This window comes from Denticeps clupeoides, chromosome 9 (genome assembly GCF_900700375.1).
Source record: "Denticeps clupeoides chromosome 9, fDenClu1.1, whole genome shotgun sequence".
NCBI lineage: Eukaryota > Metazoa > Chordata > Actinopteri > Clupeiformes > Denticipitidae > Denticeps > Denticeps clupeoides.
Window position 1 is genome coordinate 10,175,708 of NC_041715.1, and position 23,567 is coordinate 10,199,274.

At 40.7% G+C, this 23,567-nt stretch overlaps 1 protein-coding gene and 1 long non-coding RNA gene across 2 annotated transcripts in view; one reads left to right on the forward strand and one right to left on the reverse strand.

Moving 5' to 3' along the window:
• LOC114796641 (low-density lipoprotein receptor-related protein 1B-like) overlaps positions 1-23,567 on the forward strand; it is a 236,072-nt gene that overhangs the window by 179,556 nt on the left and 32,949 nt on the right. The window contains exons 43-57 of the mRNA XM_028991025.1: positions 1,653-1,857; positions 8,263-8,455; positions 10,841-10,966; positions 11,669-11,797; positions 12,026-12,145; positions 13,970-14,083; positions 15,169-15,327; positions 15,805-15,927; positions 16,648-16,767; positions 17,934-18,062; positions 18,639-18,761; positions 19,471-19,611; positions 19,999-20,186; positions 21,020-21,203; positions 22,252-22,337. Coding sequence (XP_028846858.1) covers positions 1,653-1,857; positions 8,263-8,455; positions 10,841-10,966; positions 11,669-11,797; positions 12,026-12,145; positions 13,970-14,083; positions 15,169-15,327; positions 15,805-15,927; positions 16,648-16,767; positions 17,934-18,062; positions 18,639-18,761; positions 19,471-19,611; positions 19,999-20,186; positions 21,020-21,203; positions 22,252-22,337 — 2,140 coding nt within the window. The remainder of the gene's footprint in view (positions 1-1,652; positions 1,858-8,262; positions 8,456-10,840; positions 10,967-11,668; positions 11,798-12,025; positions 12,146-13,969; positions 14,084-15,168; positions 15,328-15,804; positions 15,928-16,647; positions 16,768-17,933; positions 18,063-18,638; positions 18,762-19,470; positions 19,612-19,998; positions 20,187-21,019; positions 21,204-22,251; positions 22,338-23,567) is intronic.
• LOC114796642 (uncharacterized) lies at positions 16,377-19,664 on the reverse strand. The gene is made up of 3 exons (XR_003750768.1): positions 19,429-19,664; positions 18,075-18,208; positions 16,377-17,035 (listed from the first exon to the last, which is right to left on the reverse strand). It is a non-coding gene; the product is annotated as an uncharacterized LOC114796642 (long non-coding RNA).

Sequence of the window (23,567 nt, forward strand, 5' to 3'; positions counted from 1 at the left end):
GGTGGTGGCGGTGTGGTTGCTCACTGGCTTAGCGACTCTGCATAGATTCCAGGACAATGTGACGGCCACCAAAGCTGAGTAAATGTTTTCACATGGTTCATGTGTCTACCGCTGCGAGACCGAGGCAGCATCAGACACATGTGAGATACTGAGCAATTAAAAAAAAAAAACTATCATCATGCATCAAGTTACTCTGCTCCATTCAGACAGTGTCTCATTTAAAAGACTGATGGAGTGTCACTCTATAACAGATGCATTGTATGCAATGTCAAAGGCGTCTTTGTGAATTATATTAATAAATAGATGAATAAATACATTCATTTCAAAACACTAAAAAATTATTGCTAGTTATCGGTATTTTTTTAAAGAAGGGGAACAACCCTTTCAGTTTGGTCGAATTGGCCAAATTCATGTTGATGACTGACAGCTCTAATACCCTGTACTTTCTCATTCTGAACATTTTTAACCTGGGCTGATCAATACGTTACTGGCACAAAGAAGCATAAGCATTATTGCCAGATACTGGTCTGTGGTGGTAGTAGCCCAGTGGGTAACACACAACCAGAAGACCCAGGTTCAAATCCCACTTACTACCATTGTGTCCCTGAGCAAGACACTTAAACCTAAGTTGCTCCAGGGGGGACTGTCCCTGTAACTACTGATTGTAAGTCGCTCTGGACAAGGGCGTCTGATAAATGCTGTAAATGTCTTCCGTAAATGCTCCAAATCACATAAAAAACTGGTGAAAGTATCTAATATTTACCTGCCACGACTATGTAAAACGCTTTTTATGTATTATATATCTTTATTTATGTAATACGAGTTCGTCAATACCTACTTATGACCAGGACAATTGAAAACTGCCCAATCTGGCAACAGTGTGCATAAGACCCTGTCTCCTCCCTCCTCCTCTAATAACATTAGTTACAAGATCTTTTATTCAAGATTTCTTTGAATTTGACATTTATGAATGTGCAACATCTTAAACTGCTTCAATAAATTCATCAGATATATTCTTCAATTCAGATTCAAACATCTGGCTGCTTTCCTGTATTTTGCTGAAGGAAATTTAAAGTGTGTGTGTGTGTGTGTGCTTCTCATCAGTCAGTTTAGTTTATTCAAGAGAGCAGCAACTTTTGAAGCGATACTGAAAGGCCATTTGTTCCTGTTATTTTGTGTAGTGGTATTTTGTGGCTTAGTTGATTTATTGATATTGAAAAGTGTAATGATGTTCATAAAACTGTCACTGTGGTTAGGGGCATGTGTCCACGAAATGGTGTTTATTCTCTGTGCAAACCCCAGGAGGTTTGTCTCTGACAGGCCTGCCAACCTGTACACACCACTCTGTATTATGAATGCAGGGATGGGATTATTCTCAGAATTATATTCAGATTGTTTTTTTTGTTTGTTTTTTTTTGAAAGAGAGTTTACAGTTGAGTTCTTTATATGTTTTTTATTTTTTTTAGTAATCAGTCAGTTATTAAAATATATCTTATATACTCTTCCTTATAATATTTCTATATTTTACTCAACTTTCTCCAAATCTGTTTTTTACAGATTTTTACAGAACTTCTTTTAATAACTATTTCATGGACAAACTGCATCAAGTACATAACAGTGACGTCCATATCTCTTTCCTGTAACCCTCGCAGCCTGATGTTTTGGACAAACTGGAACGAACAGCGCCCTGCCATCATGAGGTCCACTCTTTCTGGGAACAACATGAAAGTGATTGTCAGCACAGACATCTTTACCCCAAATGGACTCACCATTGACCACAAGGCTGAGAAGCTCTACTTCTCAGACGGCAGCCTTGGCAAAATCGAGAGGTGCGAATTCGACGGCTCACTCAGACATGTGAGTACGATTTTGTTCTTGCGCTGTCTTGAACTTAATGCATGAATTCTACTAATGCTGTATCCAGGATTTATTTACAAGGAGAAAGTTTGATTTCATTTGTGCATATAATTTAGATATAATGAGGACATTCATTTTGTATACATACTCAATATAGACTTTTCAGTATGCAACCATATTCCATACCAGTTATTTTGCAGGCAATCAGCCTACTACATGACACATATTAACTTTTTCTATGCTTGAAAAACACTAGAAAGCATTTGTTAAGAGAGTTCAGGTTATGGTCTGCTTCCATTTATTAAACATTAATAATAATTTTAGGGGGTGAGTTGTGAAGTGTAATGGTCTGTCAGGTAGTAAAGTGGGTGTGTCCTCTAGCCAATATTACTGGAGGGGTGTAGGCAGGTTGTGGTTGATCCTCGCAACCATAAATGTTCTAAAAGATGGTCATAAAATTTCTAAAGTATAATAACTAAATAAGTATTCTTTTTCGTATTATTGTCTCAGTTCAAATCAATTATTTTCATGACAGATTTATTTAAAGTAGGGTAAGCATTAAAGACTGATCAGATACATCTGACTGTTTCCAAAATCTGTAACCTTTTATCCCCTCGGCGCACATTATTTAGACTATTTGTGGAATGAGAAGCAAATATCTCAGGGAATCATGCAAACATTTTTGTTAATCAAAGCCTTGAGTGTGCAGTGCTATGCATGTACATTTCATTTGCTTATCACAGCAACACCTGCTAAACGTGCGATCATACGAGAAGGCGATGAAATATTAATCGGCCTCATTGCTTCTGGAGGAAAGCAGGAAATCTAGGAACATGCTTGACATTTGCTAGCTTCCAGCCATTTATCTTATACACGTACCCCCACCCCCTGTTTCTGCAGAAAGGGAAGCTCCACAATAATCTCAAGAGACAAGGCTATGAGGGGAGAGGAAGTAATTACCCTACGCAGACTTGTGTATACTTCTTCCAACTCATCAATGTAGTTTATCTCGTTTATTGCTTTGGCCCATTTCCTCAATTTTAATTTGTTGAAGCATCGTAATTAATTTATTATTACAGTAAAAGGGGATTTTGTGTGTGTGTGTGTGTGTGTGTGTGTGTGTGTGTGTGTAATGGTACAGACCTCAGAAACTCAGGTTATTTCACTTGTGATTTATTTATTTATCCATAACACTGATGATCCAAATTCCCCTTTATGGTGTGAGGTGCTTTATTTATATGAACACTGATTTTCTCTATATTTAGGCTCTACTTATGGCCTGGTTCAAATCAGCCCGGATCCACTTGACTGCTTGACTGTTGAACGTTTGTTCAGTCTTTTTTTATGCAATCTGTATCAGAAAACTTCATCTTTAGCTGGCCCTCCTTTTGTGCTGCAGCCATATTCTTTTCTGACTCCAATTGGCCATTTTGAGAAATTCATTTGAAAATAGAGTGACCTGTTAAAGGGACATTTATGTTTAAGAAAAGCAGAATTGCTCCTGCATCAGTTGTTTTTCTCCTTTGACTGGTTTGAAACCTCAACCAGCTACAGGATGCTAATACCGGCGACACATGTGTGATGAAAACTGACCACTCGGCACACAGCAACATCGAGCTTTGAGCAGTGAGGTTGCAATCCGCAAATCTCTAGAGCCAGTTATGTGCTTGTCGGTCATGGGCTACTATGAAACATAGCAACGCAACGCAACATGCAGATTCTTAACCTTCGAAAAAAAACAAAAAAATTACAGGAAAACATACATATAAATAAGCAAGTATATCCTTCTATATTCAACTTACCTTTAAGTCACATTATTTTTGCATTTTTCTATTTAAAAAATTATATTGTAATTGTATTAAAATAGTAAAACATTTACTTGTCAGTGTGAAGATGCCAAAATGCCTGTGGCAGCTTGAAGTGTAAGTTAGCTGCTCTACACAGCGCTCTGATGCGTGATACATACATGATCATTAGCTGCCTGGTGATACTTTCATCAGCGGCCTCCACCCTACATGGGAATTCAATTTGCGCTTGACATGACCTCTACGAAAGAGATCCTTAGCCCGCCTCAATTAGTTACACATAAGTTAGAGCGACCGGGCAGCACCACTCGACTGCCTCACCCTTTGGCCCCCTCTGCGCACCCATCCGTACACCACTCACTCTAATAAAGGCTTATTTTGACTCCCCTGCAGGGGCCGGCTTGTCAACTGCCCAATTAAAATGTGAAAATTAAGCAGAGCTAACTGATTATCAGCGCGGCGGCAGGCGGCCGCGGTGCGTCCCTGCGGTGGGGACCTCCATCCCTGAAATTTCTGACGGGTGTAAAAAGTGGTGACACTCTGGGGTCTTGGTAGAGGACTTGATTCTCGAAAGGGTTGAAGAAGGCAGACAGCACAACGATCATCAGTGAGATGTGATTAAAGCAACGTCACAATTACCTTACTCAATTTCCTGCCCTGCTATTTTTGTTTCTCGGGTGCCGGTTCTGCATCGCAAATGAAGTTTCCTAATGACAGAAACAGAAATCTGCATGGGTGGACCCGATTTGGCTGCCATTAGATCAGATAAACAGAGATAATTGGTGGAGGAGTGCAGAACTAGCAGCTCCAAATTTAATTTCCAGTCAATATGCTCCATCAGAAGCCATCTGGCAGCCTGCCGAGCTGCTTCCCTTCTGATCGCCAGTTGTTGTTTGCGCAAGCTGGGTTCTTTTAATCAACACCTGTCCTATGGTGGCAGGGCTAATGCGATCATGCTTACAAGCGCGTTCCTGTTAACAGCCTGGGCTCCGGAGCCACAGGCCATGGGAAGCTTCCCAGAAGGGGGTTTGTGATGTATATCTGTGTCTGTCAACATGACACTTGCATTAACACTCCCAAGATCTGGGCTAAGCTTTGCTGCTGGCCTATGCTAAGCATTCTGTACTCAGTTACGCATCAGACACAAATACAGCGTAGGGTCATATCGACAGATATAACATACTGTTACATAATGTCTATTTATCTATCTTATTAAATACATACATATGTACAGTACAGGTCAAAAGTTTGGACACACCTTCTCATTCAATGTGTTTTCTTCATTTTCATGACCATTTACATTGGTAGATTCTCACTGAAGGCATCAAAACTATGAATGAACACATGTGGAGTTATGTACTTTACAAAAAGTGGAGACCTGGCCTCCACAGTCACCAGATGGTTTGCAGTGAGCAAACGGCCAACAAGTGCTAAACACCTCTGGGAACTCCTTCAAGACTGTTGGAAAACCATTTCAGGTGACGACCTCTTGAAGGTCATCGAGAGAATGCCAAGAGTGTGCAAAGCAGTAATCAGAACAAAGGGCGGCTATTTTGAAGAAGCTAGAATATAAAAATGTTTTCAGTTATTTCACCTTTTTTTTGTTAAGTACATAACTCCACATGTGTTCATTCATAGTTTTGATGCCTTCAGTGAGAATCTACCAATGAAAATGGTCATGAAAATAAAGAAAACATTTTGAATGAGCGAATGTGTCCAAACGTTTGGCCTGTACTGTAAATAGTAAAAACAAGAGAGAAACATATGATGTCACATGGAAGTGAAAGTGAAGTGATTGTCATTGTGAAACACTGCAGAAAAGGACATGGTGACACAAAGAAATGTGGCACCTTGGCGGATCGGGATTCGAGCCGGCAACCTTTTGATTACGGGGCCACTTCCTTAACTGCTAGCCCACCACTGCATCCAGTATTAGGAACTAGTGTGTGTGTGTATCTTCCCAGTTTAATCTCATTTTATAAAAACAGTGTTACAGATTGTGTGACATGAACAGGAAAGCCGATTTGAGAGACACCAGCCCGAGAGAGGTCAACAAGACGGGAAGACAGCTCCGCTGTGTGAGCTTCTGTGCACAATGCAATCTGTGCCTGTGATTGGCTTAAGCTAATATGCGCTCCTTGGCATGACCAATTATTATAGTCACTTTATAAAAGGGATGGTAACATTAGTGTGTGGAGGGCAATCTAAACACAAGACCACAACAAGATGAGAGACAGGGCAGCAGAGGCAGTAGGTGACAGATACACATGAATGTAAAAAGGGCTCTTGAGTCTCTGAGACACACGTATTTCAATGGGTTCACACACCACACATGGCATTTCTTACGCTTATATAACATATAACACAGAATTAAACTACATTAGAATACAACAAAATAAAGTGCAATAAAAGTTGTAGCACTATACATGGCCATCTGAAAAGGCATCCGCTAGGTAGCTTTTCTTTTTTCAAACAGCTAGCATCCACAAGTTAACAGCTAGCATTAGAACAGCTAGCATCTGCAACAGCTAGCGGGGCAGTGGTGGCCTAGCGGTTAATGAAGCAGCCCCGTAATCAGAAGGTTGCCACTGAGCAAAGCACCGTCCCCTCACACTGCTCCCTGGGCACCTGTCATGGCTGCCCACTGCTCACCAAGGGTGATGGGTTAAAGGCAGAGGACACATTTCATTGTTTGCACCATGTGCTGTGCTGCAGTGTTTCACAATGACAATCACTTCACTTACATTTACACTTAGCTTCAGTAAAGCTAGCATCCATAAGTTAACAGACAGCTTCTGAACAGTTAGCATCTGTAAGCTTACAAATACCTTCAGAAAAGCTAGCATCCGCAACCTAACAGCCAGTTTCAGAAAAGCTAACATCTTCTAGCTAACAGACAGCTTCTGAACAGTAAGCGTAAGCTTACAGATACCTTCAGAAAAGCTAGCATCCGCAAGTTAACAGCTACCATCACATCGGCTAGCATTTGCTAGCTAACAGCCAGCTTCTGAAAAGCTAGCATAGATAAGCTAACAGGCAGTTTCTGAAAAGCTAGCATCCGCCAGCTAACAGCCAGTTTCTGAAAAGCTAACATCTGCTAGGTAACAGCCAGCTTCTGAAAAGCTAGCATCCACTAGCTAACGGCTAGCTTCAGGAAAGCTTGGCTCCACAAGTTTTCCTCGACTGCGTCTGCGCGATGATGTCGGTAAACGACTAGTGCCTATATTCTGAAAGAAAATACAATTTTAGCCTTAGTTTTAGGGTATGCTTTGCTCTTTTACCTTTTTATGATATGTGACTTCTCAAGGTCCCCTGTGCACCATTGTGGTTAAGTGGGGGCGTGACATCAGTTTCTAAATGCCACATCGAACAAATTGCTTTCGAAACCATGTGGCAAATCTATCTTTGCAGACTGTCCAGATACAATTACACCAATGGCCCAGGTTTTTATTTGATTTAATTGGACACTGACTATTCTTCCATTTATCGGTCTGTAAGATTATGTGGCTCATTCATTCCATGAAACTTATTACAGCCTCTATTTGGGCTTTATAATATGTTGGTAAAACCATGTATAATTTTATGCACATTCCATATTATCACCAATTTCCAGAGGTTGACAAATAAGGAACAGAAAATGGACAAAAGCATTTTATTTTAATGTTGTCCTTCTGTTTTTTTTTTAAGTGAAGTGATTGTCACATGTGATACACAGCAGCACAGCACACAGTGAAATTTGTCCTCTGCATTTAACCCATCACCCTGAGTGAGCAGTGGGCAGCCATGACAGGTGCCCGGGGAGCAGTGTGTGGGGACGGTGCTTTGCTCAGTGGCACCTTTGCGGATCGGGATTCGAACCGGCAACCTTCTGATTACGGGGCCTCTTCCTTAATCGCTAGGCCACCACTGCCCCACCATGTTTGTATGTCCATGTAATTCCTCAAGAATGCCTTAATTGAATTACTTCAAATGTTCACTTGAACTCAAGAATTGTGGTCAAAGGTCAAGGTCATAATGCCTTCAATGTGAGATGGTGGAGATGGTTGTACTCGCATACAACCTTGTGTCAGTATAGTCCATTGTGCTACCTAATGCCAGTTCATATTTTATGTTTTACTATTTTATATTCAAGGTGAACATAAAAAATCCTGGCATTAGTTACGTACATTTAATTGGGGTACATATACATTTTATTATTAAGTGAAACTGTTGTGCTCACACACTTTCAGTTTGAAAGCAAGCTGGTAATTTCCCTCTGAAAACACACTTCTGAATAATTAACAGATTTAGCTCAGTTTTCTTCTGTAGTCAAAATATTAAAATGGACTCTTCTTTGGTGCGTTTCGCTTTATGCTATTTATCAGATCTTCAAAATATGACCCAGTATTTCTTAACTAATTAACTGGTCATTTTATGTTTTATAGGTCACAATCATATGCACAAAAATTGTATTCTTCAGCAACCTAATATATTTTAATATTGATATCCTTGGCCTGGCCCCAACTTCTGTCTATAGTCCATAATTATGTTCAGTATTCAGTATGTTGAAGGGCTTCTTGCATTGTGTGTTGCATTTACAGTATTTGCTACCTGGTTGCAGGTTATTGTACGATCGGCACCTGGAACTTTCTTTGGTCTGGCTATCTACGGAGACTTCATCTTTTGGTCAGATTGGGCTCGGAGGGCCGTGTTGCGCTCCAATAAGTTCACCGGTGGTGACACGAAAGTGCTCAGGGCGGATATTCCTCATCAGCCAATGGGAATCATTGCAGTGGCCAAAGACACCAACAACTGTAAGTAATGATGATCATCGTGTTCTCCATTTCATCATTCCCTCTGTCTTCCTCTGTCTTTTTTTTCAGTTTGTCTGAAGTGCGATGTGTTCATCTTGTAGCATTTTGCTTTTGCTGCACCAGTGTGAGTTATTTGATAAGACATCTGTGTGAGATTCTAGAAGCTTTGGTTCAGAGCTCCAGCTTCTCTCAGCAGCATGCTCACTGGTGGCATTTCTTTTGATGGGGAAGGAACAGTTGGAATGATAAATTAGTATAGACGTATTTGGCTGGAATGGGAGCCTAAGCTGGGGACATAATTAATAAAAAAGTATCCCCGTGATGGAAATCCAGCTTCTGAACTGTCGCAAATGTGTAAAGTAGGACATTGGGAAACGATGGTTAAGCGGCTCCCAGAGGCTGCAGTTGGGAATAACTTCTCTCCTCATTTATTTCATCATCGCCGCTGATTGTGGCTGACCGACTTTCGGCCCTTTCTGCCAAAGGATGCGCAACTGCCATTAGTATCCTGAGGGGGGTGGACCGTTGGTAAAAATAGGTGGCTTTCCTTCTGGCTGCAGCATTTGCCTCCCGTTCTGAATGCTGGAGAATGTCCATGCTAGTTTCTGGAAGCATGATTGGTGAAGCACTTTAAACTAGGGTATGCAAAAGTTGAGAGACCGGCAGATTTTTAAGGGATTTGACCAATAATACCGCACCACACTTTAAAGTCACACATTCAAAACAAATTAAACAACTATTCAGTTAAACATCAGGTAACCATGCATGTATGCTTTAGTATATGTTATAATGCATTACAATATTCATTTAAATGTGTGTCCGAGTCTGTATGTGGCACAACTCTTACCTCTTTCCATGACAGGGCCTGGCAACGTCACAGCCTTCTAAATGTTTTCTTTCCAGTTTGTATTCACCTCCCATCATGCAGTGCATTCATCTTCAACAAATCACTTGAAGAGCTCTAACGCAAAACACCACTGAGCTTTAACTTTTAATTTCAGCTTCTCAAGGTTTGTCAGATTGTCGGTGCAGTAATGTTTACTGTTTGCACTTGTGTGCCGCCTGGGTGACCCGGGGACCACCTGGGTGACCCGCTGTATAGTTAGTTGTCGGTGTATATTGTGGATGTCTGGTTATTCCCTGTCATGTGTGGTTTGTATACTGTTTTTATACTGTTGTTAATTCTTTTTTGGTTAAAATATCGAGCATGTGAGCCTCACCAAGCAGCATGGCAAGACACCTTGCATGAGATCTGATTCCATATCCTGTTGTTTCTCAGAGTGAAAACTTGTACCGTGAGTTTATTCTGCCAATATAACGCTTTTGGGTTTTGAGGTTAAGGGTAATGATCTTTTTTTTAATGGAATGGATTTAAATTTTGAACCAGGTTTAAAAGGTTAAAACGTTGACCGTCCCTCCTTGCCTCCTTGCACATGTTCAACTGGACATGATGTTAATATCCATTTGCACAGTGCAACAGATGTGCAGTGGCACTGCATGTGTGTGTGTGTGTGTGTGTGTGTGTGTGTATCTGTTTAGAGAGCTTATTCACTTCCAGATTGTCTTTGGGCTGTCATTTGATGATCTTTTTTTTTTTTTTTTTTTTTTTTTTTTTTTTACCTCTTTACTTTGATGCAGCTTTAATTGCAAGAGTTAAACGAGCTGCTGCTTCCCTTGCTGGAGGCAAAGACATCTCATTGTTTAACTGCGAGTCTAGTTCTCGCTCTGTATTCAGGTTAGAGATGAGTCTCTGGACGTTCTCCGGGAGGTTTCTCGTTTAGCTGTGAAGCACGTCCATTCAGTCGCCCTGTCCTTGCTGTGCATTTTTTCCTGTTTACAATCTCCAGTATAATCTCCATTCAACCCCAACTCCCATACGCTGTGTCCTAACCTCTGCCTGAAGGAGCCTAAGCGCCGAAAAAGGACAAAAGGATTTTGACAAGCAAGTCAAATTGATTTTCAATGACTTTTAATTACTTTAAAAAAAAAAGGTAATGCAATGTTATTTGTACTTCTTTTAAAATCTCAGCCTGCAGGGACACAAGCTCAAACACACACATACACACAAACACACTCACAATATGTCCAATATGCCACACACACTCAAGGTCTAAACTTGTTCTGAACTCAGTTGGAGAGATGAATCGGTGCTGACATATTCACAAATGAACTCCGCAGGAAGAGGATTTCTCCATTTTTAATAATGTGCCCTAATTACGGAGTGTCTTCTAATGGATGGAAACATCAAAATGACGTTGCTTTTTGAAAAACAAACAGGCTTCATTAATTGGCACAAGGCTCACCAGAGCGAAACCGAATTTTGAATATAATGAGCCGAGGATGTTATTCACTTGTAATGCAGTGTGGTCGCCTACTCTCTCGCAGGTGAGCTGTCCCCGTGCCGCGTACAGAACGGGGGCTGCGGTGACCTTTGCTTATTGGTCCCCAATGGCACGGTGAACTGCAGCTGCCGCGGCGCACGTGTTCTTTTGGACGACAACCGATGTGTGTGTAAGTAAAAGTAACAGCCTTCCTGTAGGTATTTGTTTTAATAATTTGATTCACTCTCCAATTTTTTTAATTGTGTTCAGGATCAAAAAGTTAAATCCTGACAGGGCCAAGTTATGGCTCAATGATTACATTTGAAGACTTCTTCAGTGTCAAGGACCCTTTAAATGCGGCCTAGTTATTGAAACCTACACCTGACATATCCCCAGATCAAATATGTGATGGTGACATCTGGTGAGGCAAATAAGAAAAAAATCTGTTGGCTAAGACCTCAGTGGCAACTACTTCAAAATCCCGGACTACAGTTGTCACTGTCAGATTATTGAAAGGATACTGATGATGTCACCCATCTCATTGCCTTGGGTGTCTTAATGTGATTATTGTAGGGATCAGACAGTTTTAATAATATGGGAGTTAAGTCTTTCCTGAGGAACTTCTGATTTATTTCCTGTGATAAAATTTATCTCTGTTGGTTGTCATGGTTCAGCAGCTGGTCAGGTGACATTTGTTTGTTTTTTTTCATTAAGAAATGCAAGGATGCATATATAAAAATACCATGTTGCACAGTGTCAGATATTCAATGTACATCCCATAAATATCTGGTGGCTGTATGTTAGGCGCATCCGTAATGAAAGGAAGTGTGTGGAGGTGTGAAAAGGTCACTGGAGATGGTGAAATGACCTGAACACTGCTCTCGTTACGCAGCCGAGAACTCCTCCTGCAACATCCACACCGAGATGGAGTGCGGAAACGGCGAATGTATCGACTACCAGCTCACATGTGATGGGATTGCTCACTGCAAAGACAAGTCAGATGAGAAAATGCAGTACTGTGGTAAGTAATTGAGCTCAGCGGTTTGTGAGGGTAGGGTCTGTCTGTGCTTCCTGGTCAGGAAAGTCCAATGGAATTTGCCATAAGGTGACAGTACCAGTTCCCTAGCGGTACAGCCTAATAAAATAACTTGCTCACAACTGGAGGACCACTTGGGGACAAGAATAACATGACAAATCAGAAATGTACTCGTTTTGCTAAAATGGTCTGCTGCATTTCCTTGCCTGCCAGACAACAGGAGCTGCAGGAAGGGCTACAGGCCATGCTACAACAGGCGATGTGTGTCCAACAGTCGCTTCTGCGACGGGATTGACGACTGCGGGGACAACTCTGATGAAGTCTTTTGCAATAGTGAGTGTAAGACATGGCCTGTCTGGATCATGTTTTTTCTTATATATTCTAACTGCGAGTTGGAAGAATAAACAACTAGAAAGCAAAAGGACATGATGTCAATAATAAATTGACATAGTTGTATTAATACACAATACAAATAAAATATGAATGCTTAAAACCAGCATTTAATACATTTTATTTAAAATTCCATGAAAAAGAGGCATGAAAAAATTATTAATAAAATAATCTGTTATAAGTGCTAAATATCATGTTTAAAGCAATGAAATATATCACATATATAACAGCATTTACTGACATTTCCATTCACTGAATGTCTTCTAATAGGTCTTCTGCATGACAATACTTTAACTTGTGGTCAACTCTTACAATGTGCTTTAATGAGGCAGGTTAAGAATAATGCCAAGTAACGTCAAAACTCTTCACATTTGGTTGAAAACACTGGGCAGTGTTTTTGAACCGCTGATACACTCGATTCTTGGGGTTTGACCACTAGTGTAACTATGTCAATATTATAATTTTTCAGTAACCTGAGGCTTGCCAGGTCTCATGCACACTAATTCCTTTTTCTGGATGGCATACATTCAGTAAAGATTGTGTTTTGTGTTTCCTGTTTATCTGTTCGTGTATTATATTCTGAGGATGGCTTTGACCTTACACTAGCAAACAACTGTCACATTTATTGTACAGTGTGGCATTAAGCACTAGCTGAAGCCCATTATGTTTTTAAACTATATTTAAACCATTAAACATGTTCACATTGTAATACTATTAACTATATTGTATATTACATACATAAAAAAACGTATATCAGTCTTCCACTTCATAACATTAAGGTGCATATGTTTCTCCTATATTTGTGAAAAGCTGAATGTTTACTTAATCCATGAAATTCTGTCTATAATTATTTATTTTAGATTGGGCATGTGGTACATACTAAAATAAGCTCTACTCTGTGAAAGTGTAATGGTCTTAAGGGCTGGGAGAACATTAAGGAATGTCTCATGGAAGCATTGAAGAGATGAAATTGAGACAGATTTGCATCACCCAGCCAGCATTTTTGGAATTAAACCTCCCTGAGAGTTAAATTTAATCTGCTTTACAGTATGTACTTTGTTTTCAATGGTATTTGGGGGATGCTTACACTTTCATTAGAAAACATTAATACAGATTAATACAGACTGCAAATTAAGATGGATAGCAGTGCAGTCCAAAAATGGACTTCAATTCACATGACCGCCTTCGATTCATTCCCACTCAGAACAAAAGGACACACAGCAAAATATATCAAATCCACACTAAGAGTACATAATTGTCCCAGACGACTGGAACATTTTAAGATTTCCAATAAACTGCATTTTTGCCAGTGGTCAGTTGAACACCCAGTACTTATTTACACTATAGTAGCAATGTCATTTTGAGATCTGCATGTTCTTGTCTGTCCAGTTTTTTCACACCCAGTGTAGAAAAGAAAAGAAGTGTAGAAAATGTCCCCACCCCCACAAGCATTTTTTGTATAAGACTACATATAATAAAACATCTATTACCAATTATTTTGGAATTTGAAATTCCTATGAATATGGCCATGCGTAGGATTTACTACAGCCATCCACAGCACATAAAAAGTAAATCAAGAGCAGAATGCATATAAACTGTGTTTACACTAGGCATGCACACATTTTGATGTTGCTCCACCCCAGATTACCGAAAGCAACAAGCCAAGGGCGGAAAACCTGTCATCTGAAAAGCGCTCAGCAAAGCGCCGGTGAACTAATAATAATAATAATAATGTCTCTCAATACTCATGCAATATTTCCATTCCAGATGTCACATGTGCTTCCTCTGAGTCCTCCTGCCAGGATGGCACCTGCATTGCAAGTTCCTCCTGGTGCAATCAGATCATTGACTGTGCTGATGCTTCAGATGAGCGGAACTGCAGTAAGCATTGTTCCTTTTTCATGAATGCCTGCCTGATATTTGTGCAAATTTCTTTAGAACAAGCGCAGAATTGTTAATGACTTTAAGCCCTATGCACAACTGGCTCAAAGTCAAGTGTCTTTTCCGGCATGAGCAAGTATACAGTATACAAGATTAAATTGCAATGCTTGGCGTTCACAGTACAGAAAAATTAACAGTAGAACAATATGCAGTGCATATGTGGTGACATATAACCGTTATAATCCCAATTATTTATTGTAGAAATGATTTCTACCACTTTCTGGCAGAATGCCCTTTTTTATGGCTGATTGATGTTCTGCTTTGTCCTAAAGAACAGAAATCAACCAGAACTCTGACCAACCTGTTGCTTGGTTACACTCATATGGTACAGAGCATGTTGATTTCTTTCAATGTCATTTTGCTCTCTGTTTGAACATTCAACTGCCTTTGGATGAAAACTATGGATGAATTGATACTGATTTCAGAAACATTTCAGCAAAAGTGGTCCTGTTGTGTGAATGGGACTGCAGAATGCTTTCACATTGTGTAAGAAGAGAAAATCCAGACGGTGCTTTTATTATCCCACACAACTACATGTGAAAGTTCTCTAAACCTCTTTTAAAGCCTCAGGAATCAGAACCATAGCCAGCTCCTCTACATCAAATTAATGCTGCAATTTGCATTCACTTGGTACGTTGACCAATTTTTTTTCCACGGGCCTTTTATTTTAGCTGAAAATATGTTTATTTCTCACAATTAGAATATAAGTGAGCAGGATGTGCAAAATCAGACCACTGGCAGAAGAATGACTCTTGGCAAAAATATAGGCCTGAGCCTCATTACCAATCTTGTGCCTGTAATAGTTAACGTTATTACAGGGAGGGGTTGTCAGTTCTTTGCTAAATGGGCTACTAGTAAATAGTTAGCTCGCTAAATAGTTAGTAAAAAAATGTGTTGTCCCATATGTTAATGTAGCAGATACAGTTACAGTTACAGCCCTGCTGTAAGTGTAGAGCTGGCTGAGTGACACGACCTTAAAACCACATGGTTTGTAACATGTAACTACTGAGTGTCCTGTGTCTCAGATAACACCGACTGCTTGGACTTCTACAAATTGGGTGTGATGGAGCGTGGGTTCGTCAGCTGCAACAGCACCTCCCTCTGCGTCCACCCCACGTGGATCTGCGACGGGGCCAACGACTGCGGCGACTACGCTGACGAAACCAACTGCCAGGGTAAAACCTGTGAGCAGTAATTATTACAAAGTGCTAAGAAATTAGTCTGATTTTAATCAATCAGTCAATTGCTATTTATATAGCACCTTTGGTACTGACTTGTACTGTACTTTTCGTACTGACAATTTGGGGGAGAAGTAGCAAAAAACAAAATAAGTTAATCATGCAATTTTGTACAAAGTGCTGATAGATAAAAAAAAAAAAACTTTCATGAGTTTTTGTGCCGTGGTGCTTTGAATGATCGTAGGTGCCCAAAAATCTTAGGTGCCCTAATGAAAACAACATTACAGTGATACAATAGTTACCGTTATGGACCATATATTATGTTAGGAAGCCACACAAATCAGTGAACAACTTGAGGAGGAGTCCGTTGAGGAGTGGAAAGCTGTACATGCTAAAGGAAATGGTCCTGACTACAGTTAGCATTAGTGGGGAAGTTCTGCTGAAGGCTGTTGGTGCTCATGGTACCACTCTACTTCCCCACAGCGTCCCACGGACACCGTTGTGAGGAGGGTCACTTCGCCTGCCCCAGCGGCAACTGCATCTCCAGCGTATGGCTGTGTGATGGACAGAAGGACTGCGAGGATGGTGCCGATGAGTTCCAGTGCGGTAAGTCCTAGTTGTGTTTCCTGGTTTTTAGTGAAAAAAACTAAATAAAAATGGAATAAAAAAAGGGGAATAATTAACCCCTGGGATGCTGGGATGTTTCTCATTTCAGTTAGATATTTAGGTTGCTTTAGTTATTACTTTACATCTTACATGCCTATAGGTGAACAATAAATCAATCAATCCAATTCATTATTTGCTGTCATGAAATCATCATAACCTCTATATAAGTTGGAACGATTCTGATATTTGTCAGAGCTCATTGCCCAGCACCCAACCACTGCCACCTTGCACTGCTTAATCCCCCTGTAAATTTGCTCAGAAATTAATAGAAATAAAATGGCCTTAAATACTCCGATTATTTATAAAAAGTTTTACATTGTGGTGAAAGTCAAAATTAACCAGGACTATTCCAACTACAATAATATTATATAATATCAGCACTTGTTAAATGCTATAAAAATGGTTTATTGGCCCTCCAGGAAATTCAGCTCACATGCTTTTACTTGAAAGTGTTTTGTGAATAATCATAACTGATAATTATGCAAGAAAAAGAATTCAGCTAAATATGAAGGGACAAAAACTTACATATATTGATTTATAGAATATGGTAATTATAACCAAAATTGCATGGCCCCCTCACATACTCACTGTATGTCCTCCTATCACTGTTCCACATGCATACAAAATCATTACACAATTTCACTTAATGGTGTTCTGCAGACTCCTCGTGCCTCTGGAACCAGTTTGCCTGCTCTAAGAACAAGTGCATCGCCAAGCAGTGGCTGTGCGACGGAGAGGACGATTGCGGTGACGAGCTGGATGAGAGCGAGGACGTCTGCGGTAAAGAATCCACAGCCCTTCATTTGTCCGCACTGCCGAGATGTATATGACGAATAGACCGTGTCACTAGGCTGTCTGCAGGCCGTCCAATTCTGCTGTAGAAACCTCATTTCGGCCTCCCACGCTCCAGATTGAGAGGACGTATATCAAGTTAACAAGCCAAGCATCAGTTGGGCCGAAATAAAGGCCTGTGTTCGGCAGCATGTCAGCTGTATGTTCCTGTTCAGCTTCAGACAGGCTCCTTATGATCTGGTCCGAGTTCTGTCTTCTGTATTACAAGTGAACATATTTTTCAAAAAAGGGAAAAAATACACATAGCCATTTGTTATAATCTGTTAATTTTGCCTGCTTCAGAGATTTTCCCTTCTGCGGTCATGTTTAAAACTGCTCTCTATGCAAATGAGATGATCCATTATGGATTGCTCAGTGTGTGTGAGGATTATGGAATTAATACATGGTCATGCAGTGAACAGCAAAATAAAAATTTGGCATCAAAATGGCACTAAAACCAGTGCTATGCACTAAGCTAGTGTAAATTCAAAGTTGTCCTCAGGATTTAATAATAAAATTCATAATAATTTTTATGTAAAATGCACTTTACATTTTCAGCTGATAATCTCAAAGCGCTAAAAGACATGGTAAAAAGCAAAAGAAGCTGACATGAAACCTCAATAAAAAATTAAGTGTGGAGTAAATTAAGAGCTCTTTTCAAACTGTCAGTAGACTGAGGCGCTCTCAGAGTGTCAGGCAGGGCAAAGGGGCAGCAGCACAAAAGGCATGAAATAAATTAAACAAGAAGGAAAACAGGAACTTTAATGATGTATGTGCATGTGATGTGCTGACGGGTGCAAGTTCAAATCATCCAGAAGGAGGGGAGACCTGTCAATCATCAGGATCCTCACATTTTAATCTCCATTTTAAAAAGATTGTGTTATGGGTGACAGAAAAATTACACATTAAGATCTGTTCAAGATTCAACCAAGTGGTTCTTTCTTGTAATGGATCTCTTAATGTAAATCCTGACATCACCTTCCTTGATGCTAGCGAAGAAGGCCTACGTTTTTCGCGCATGTTATTTTTTAGTGCCCTAATGACTTAACATTTCTCTTCATGAGAGGGCGGAGTAATGTTGAAGTCCTGACTCATTCTCTCTATGTGCTGCGCAGGAGCGGTGACCTGCGCCCCGGGACTCTTCAGCTGCCCGGGGTTTTATGCATGCGTGCCCAAGCGCTGGCTGTGTGACGGCGAGAGGGACTGTCCTGATGGCAGTGACGAGCTGGCCGCCGCCGGCTGTGGTAAACACTCACCGTCACGCTGCTCACACACAGCAACAGGTAGTGGAGGTCACCGTGGTGTTGGCCGCTGGCCGCTTTATATTCATGTTTTTAGACACATCAAAACCCCTTGGCTCCAGTCACTAAACACTGATGCAGTAAAATGCCTGTGGACAAAGTGAAAGTGAAGTGAAGGTCATTGTGATACACTGCAGCACAGCACACGGTGACACAGTGAAATGTGTCCTCTGCATTTTCCCCATCACCCTTGGTGAGCAGTGGACAGCCATGACAGGCGCCCGGGGAGCAGTGTGTGGGGACGGTGCTTTGCTCAGTGGCACCTCAGTGGCACCTTAGTGTATCGGGATTCGAACCGGCCACCTTCTGATTACGGGGCTGCTTCCTTAACTGTTAGGCCACCACAGCCCCAAAGGCTCTCATGGCAGCTCTTGCATCACAAAATATAATTATACACATGTACAAAAATAAATAGCGTGCAATAATTGCGGAGGTGTTGATGTTTCACTTGGATTTTCCATGAGATTGATGATTTATTTGGCCAGCATGACACCGTAATGAGCTCATTTCCGCCCCCAGCTCCCAACAACACCTGCGACGAGAACGCCTTCCGCTGTCAGAACAGAGCCTGCATTCCCAAACGCTTTGTGTGCGACCATGACAATGACTGCGGGGACGGATCTGACGAGCACGTGGAATGTGGTGAGTGCTGCCCTCCCCAACCCCAAATAAACTTCCATCACAGGCATTATTTTTACCAATTTATATATTCCCATGAAAGGTTGCATCTGTTTCTGTCAAGTCCATAAGTGGAAGAAATAGAAAATATATAAATTATATTTGTAATATTATGTCAATACCAAATAAAGAATTGACAGTTTTGTCATGCCGATTTTTGACTCTTTTTGAGGATGTTTAATGTCATCTGTTCATCTGTTGTCTCACATTAACATTATTTTATTTCTAGAAAACTCTTTGAATGTAGTGCCGTTTAAAACAGATGTACAGTATTATGTTATAATTCAATTGACATATTTTACATAACTTTAATTTTGCTGTTCACCATCATTGTAGATGCATTGATAATCTGCAACGCAATTCTCTGCCACTAAACTCAGACCAGGTTTTCTTTGTGACTGATTTCATCTCGTTTTATTGCCCATGGGCACAAAGATGGGTCGGTCAGATTTTTAAACAATTCTACACATTTAAATATAAATTGGAAACTCAACTGCAGTGCTGCCTCACATGAAACACAGCAACAGAATGTCATTTAAAATGGTCATTTTAACAAGTGCAGGTCCGCAACTCACTGTATGAGTAAAGTGAAACTCTTCCTTTGTGTGTGTGTGAGTGTGTGTGTACGTACCTGTCAGCTCTGTAACATTACCGTGTCCTCTGTTCCGGGCAGTGTACCGTGCCTGTGGTCCGGAGGAGTTCCGCTGCGCTGACGGACGCTGTCTGCTCAGCGCCCAGTGGGAGTGTGACGGTTACCCGGACTGCCCAGACCACTCGGATGAGCTTCCCCGCAACCTTAAGTGCCTGGCCGCCGGTAAAGAACCCCTCTCCACCCCTGTTGGAGACATTTGATTGATGGGCAGGAGCGTGTTGGAAAACAGGCCTTAAAAAAGAGAAAGCACAATGCACAGAGGCAGGGGCAGTGCTGAATGGCATTAGCCCTGGGGGAGGACTCTGCCTGTGCCTGCTTGAGTGCACAGTGCAGCTTTGGGTCACCGGAGGCCATGTTTTTCATCTGCATCTGCTGGCACCAACAGAATAGGAGTTGCAGCATCATTTTAATGTTCTTTTTTTCTTTTAGCATGTTTTTGCCTGCTGCAGATATAATACAAATTATTATACCAATGTTGTTATAATTAAAATGCATTTATTTATACAGTGCTAAACAATGGCTGTTCCGTGCAAAACTGTTGTGTTGCAGAAAGCCTGTGCAACGGGTCATTCTTCATGTGCTCCAATGGGCGTTGCATTTCTGAGACGACCCTCTGTGACCTGAAGGACGACTGTGGCGACCGGTCCGATGAGAAGAACTGCAACATCAACGAGTGTCTGAACCGGCGAGTCAGCGGCTGTTCCCAGGACTGCCAAGACCTGCCAGTGGGATACAAGGTTGGATATATATTTTTCTGAAATGAATCAAGGGTAAACACAGCTTCTATGAATGTCTGGTACATATAACAACATTAAACTACCCAAATAAATACACAGATCCTCAACAATTGAGGTGGAAATGGAAGTTTCGGCAACTATTAGTGCAAGTTGGATGAAAAAGAATAAGTAGATGGCAGTTCCTCATCAAATGTGCTTTTGCTCCTTGTGGGTACAGCAGCCCAGGGGTTGTGGCCATGGCGTCAACTTAGATCTGCTCCCAGCTACGACTGTCACATATGCTCTTTGGGTTTTGGGGGGCAGCTTTAGTGTCATGTTGAAGTGACCTGCTCCTGCTAGAATGTGACTGTTGAGCCACCAGCCCATCGGTCGGCAGTAGTATTCAATTTGGCAGCCGACAGAACAAAGCCTGTATTGGTGGAGGGGATGACCAAGGCAGGGGGCACACAGGAGAAAACCCTAATTTGACTCTGCTAGAAATGGAGGAATCAGCAAAAAGGGGGCCATGAGTTCAGAAGGTGGGAGATGAGTGTTCTTGAGTGCATCAGCTAAAAGCTGCAGCGAAGTCTTGTTCTGATTTCGGCAGGAGCCCATGATACCACACTGATTGTTTCTGCACTTTCTTTGTAAATTCAGCTTTTTTTTTTGTTGGGTTGAAGTGAGGGGTTACAACAAGTCAGCAAGAGTGACTTTATCTGAATTCTGTGGCAGGGCAGTGATTAAACTCGCTGCAGTTTTCAGATTGGGGAACAGTATTGATTGGAGGTAATATGCTGACTTTGTGGGGAAAAACCTTCTGATTATTGTGTGTGTGTGTGTGTGTGTGTGTCCAGTGCAAGTGCTGGCCTGGTTTTCGCCTGAAGAACGATGGGAAGACCTGCGTTGACATCGATGAATGTACCTCCACCCTGCCTTGCAGCCAGAACTGCATCAACACGTATGGCTCTTACAAGTGCTGTTGTGTGGATGGTTACGAAATGGCCAAGAACAATCCTGACAGCTGCAAGGCTGTTTCTGGTAATGCATCAGTTGTTGAATGTGTGTTAGTGAGTGAGTCAATCATATGATTTGTAATTACTGAGCTTTAAATAATGCATGCTCACACACACACATATACAAGCAGACAGTTATATACACAAATACAGTCATTTACAGACATTTAGCTACATAGAACTCAAGTGAATTAGTCAAGTAGGACTTCATCATCAGTACATAGTGAAATGAGAGCATGTTCCTCCAGGAGCACGCAACAACACAAAATCTATACAAGACTATTACGCAAGTGCTGACAGGACCACTGCAAAAGACAGTTCTCATCATCAAAAATCATTGTTCGTTAGATATGACAATAAGTATTATTATTACTTTAAGTAGTAGTAGTATTAGCAGCTGCTGCAGTCATGACAATGCCAGTCATGCTAGTAGTAGTTGTAACGTGGCAGTTGCAATGCCAAGTCAGGAAGTGATGTCGGGGCACCAAGAAGTAGCAGTAAGTAGCCGCAGTCAAATAAGTCAACTACTACAAATAGACAATGGAATGCTGTTTTTTCATTACTATTTCAATTTTGTTTTTGAAATGAAAAGAACAATTATTAACCACCATTATTAGACTGTAATTTTAAGGTACTATTTGCTTTTTGCAGGGTGACATAATATCATGGTGCAACACTTGGATCATTAACTAAATTTGAGTGTAACATAATGCAGCTTTTTGAGCCTTGTTAATTTCTTTTTTTTTTTTTTTGAGAACTAAATAATGTGTGAAATGTTTCTTTTTGATATTGCTGTCTCCATTCAGCCAAAAATCCTTAAGGCTTAATTAGTGAGTTAATTAAGACATGTCATTAAAAGAGCTACAGACATTTTCTTTCTGATTATGTGCAATACAATAAATAATGTGTGAGTGGGTGGGTGTGTATGTGTGTGTGTATATATATATATATATATATATACACACACACACACACACACACACACACACACACACACACACTGTATATATATGATTTGGAACTGAACAGACAGTGACATAAGATTAAATCTGGCTCTTGTTTCTTTTCTGTAGCTGACGGCCCATTTCTCATCCTAGCTGATCACCATGAAATCAGGAAATTAAGTGTTGATGGCTCTAACTACACTTTTCTTAAGCAGGTAAGGCAATTCCACCATTCATCATATTGCAGTTACATGAGAAGCCATTTTGTAATTAAACAGAAGCTACAGAAGAAAATATGTGTATGTGTCAGCGAAAATAGGAGGAGCCAGGCACAGGACAAGACCAACAAAACAAGAAAACCCAGATCAGCAGAGCGCATGAAGTGTCTGCCCTCGCTCAGACACCTTGTTTAGGCTCCACCTTGACACATTCATTCATGAAAATGCCCTGTGAGGCCTTTGAAGGTTTTCATCCCCATTCTTATTGACCCAGTCAGTGAAGGGAGGCCTTTGCTTTGCATGCTACTAAGTCAGGGTAATGAATACGTCACGGAGAAGACCATGAAATAAAACTGCTCAGACACCAAAGCTCTAATGGTGCAACAATTAAGAGCTCCTGTGACATGGCAGTGATAACAATGCTGTCACTTGTAGCACTATGCCCTCTGAAAACACTAATTGAATCTGTGGCACACAACCCTTGTTATGCATATAATCCCATGGAAACCCATGCCAACATCATTACCTGGCTGCACAGCAGCATCCCTGGCATTTTGATTATGATTTAGTTACCCATGTATGCATATCTCAAAGTAGACAAAGCTGAGCAGCTTCCTGAAGCTGTTGTTCAGCTGGCTAGAAGATGCTTAATAAATTCTAATAATAACAATAATTAGATATTTATGAATGTCTTCTGCATTTTACTGATAGTAACTATATGAAATAAATGCAAGGGATAGATTTCATATAGGCTTTAATTGGTTAAGACAAATCACAAACCCAGACGTATTAACATATAACACAACATATAACACTTTTTTTTTTTTTTCATTTTTGAGGTGTTAAAGAGTATACTTTTATGCTTTTGCATTCAAATAATATTAGTATAGTATTAGTATATTAGTATATTATATAAATAACTTATAGTTAAATAACTGGTCCACTCTCCTGTGCTCCCTTTATGTTTTACATAAAAGCAGAAAAACAACCTTAAGCCACGAACACCAAAAAAAAGGCTATTTTCAGACTGAACGCTGTGCTTCAGTGCGCTTCAGGGCTCAGTGCAAAGAAATATACTGGGTTTTTTTTTTAACTCCTGGAAAAACGATAATGTTGTGTTGTAGATCTCTGGACACTCAACAAACAAATTTTTACTGCGGTGCAATAACAAGGCCACCTTGGGTGAAACTCCAACCTGGAGCTACGCTGTACTCAGATCAGGCCGCC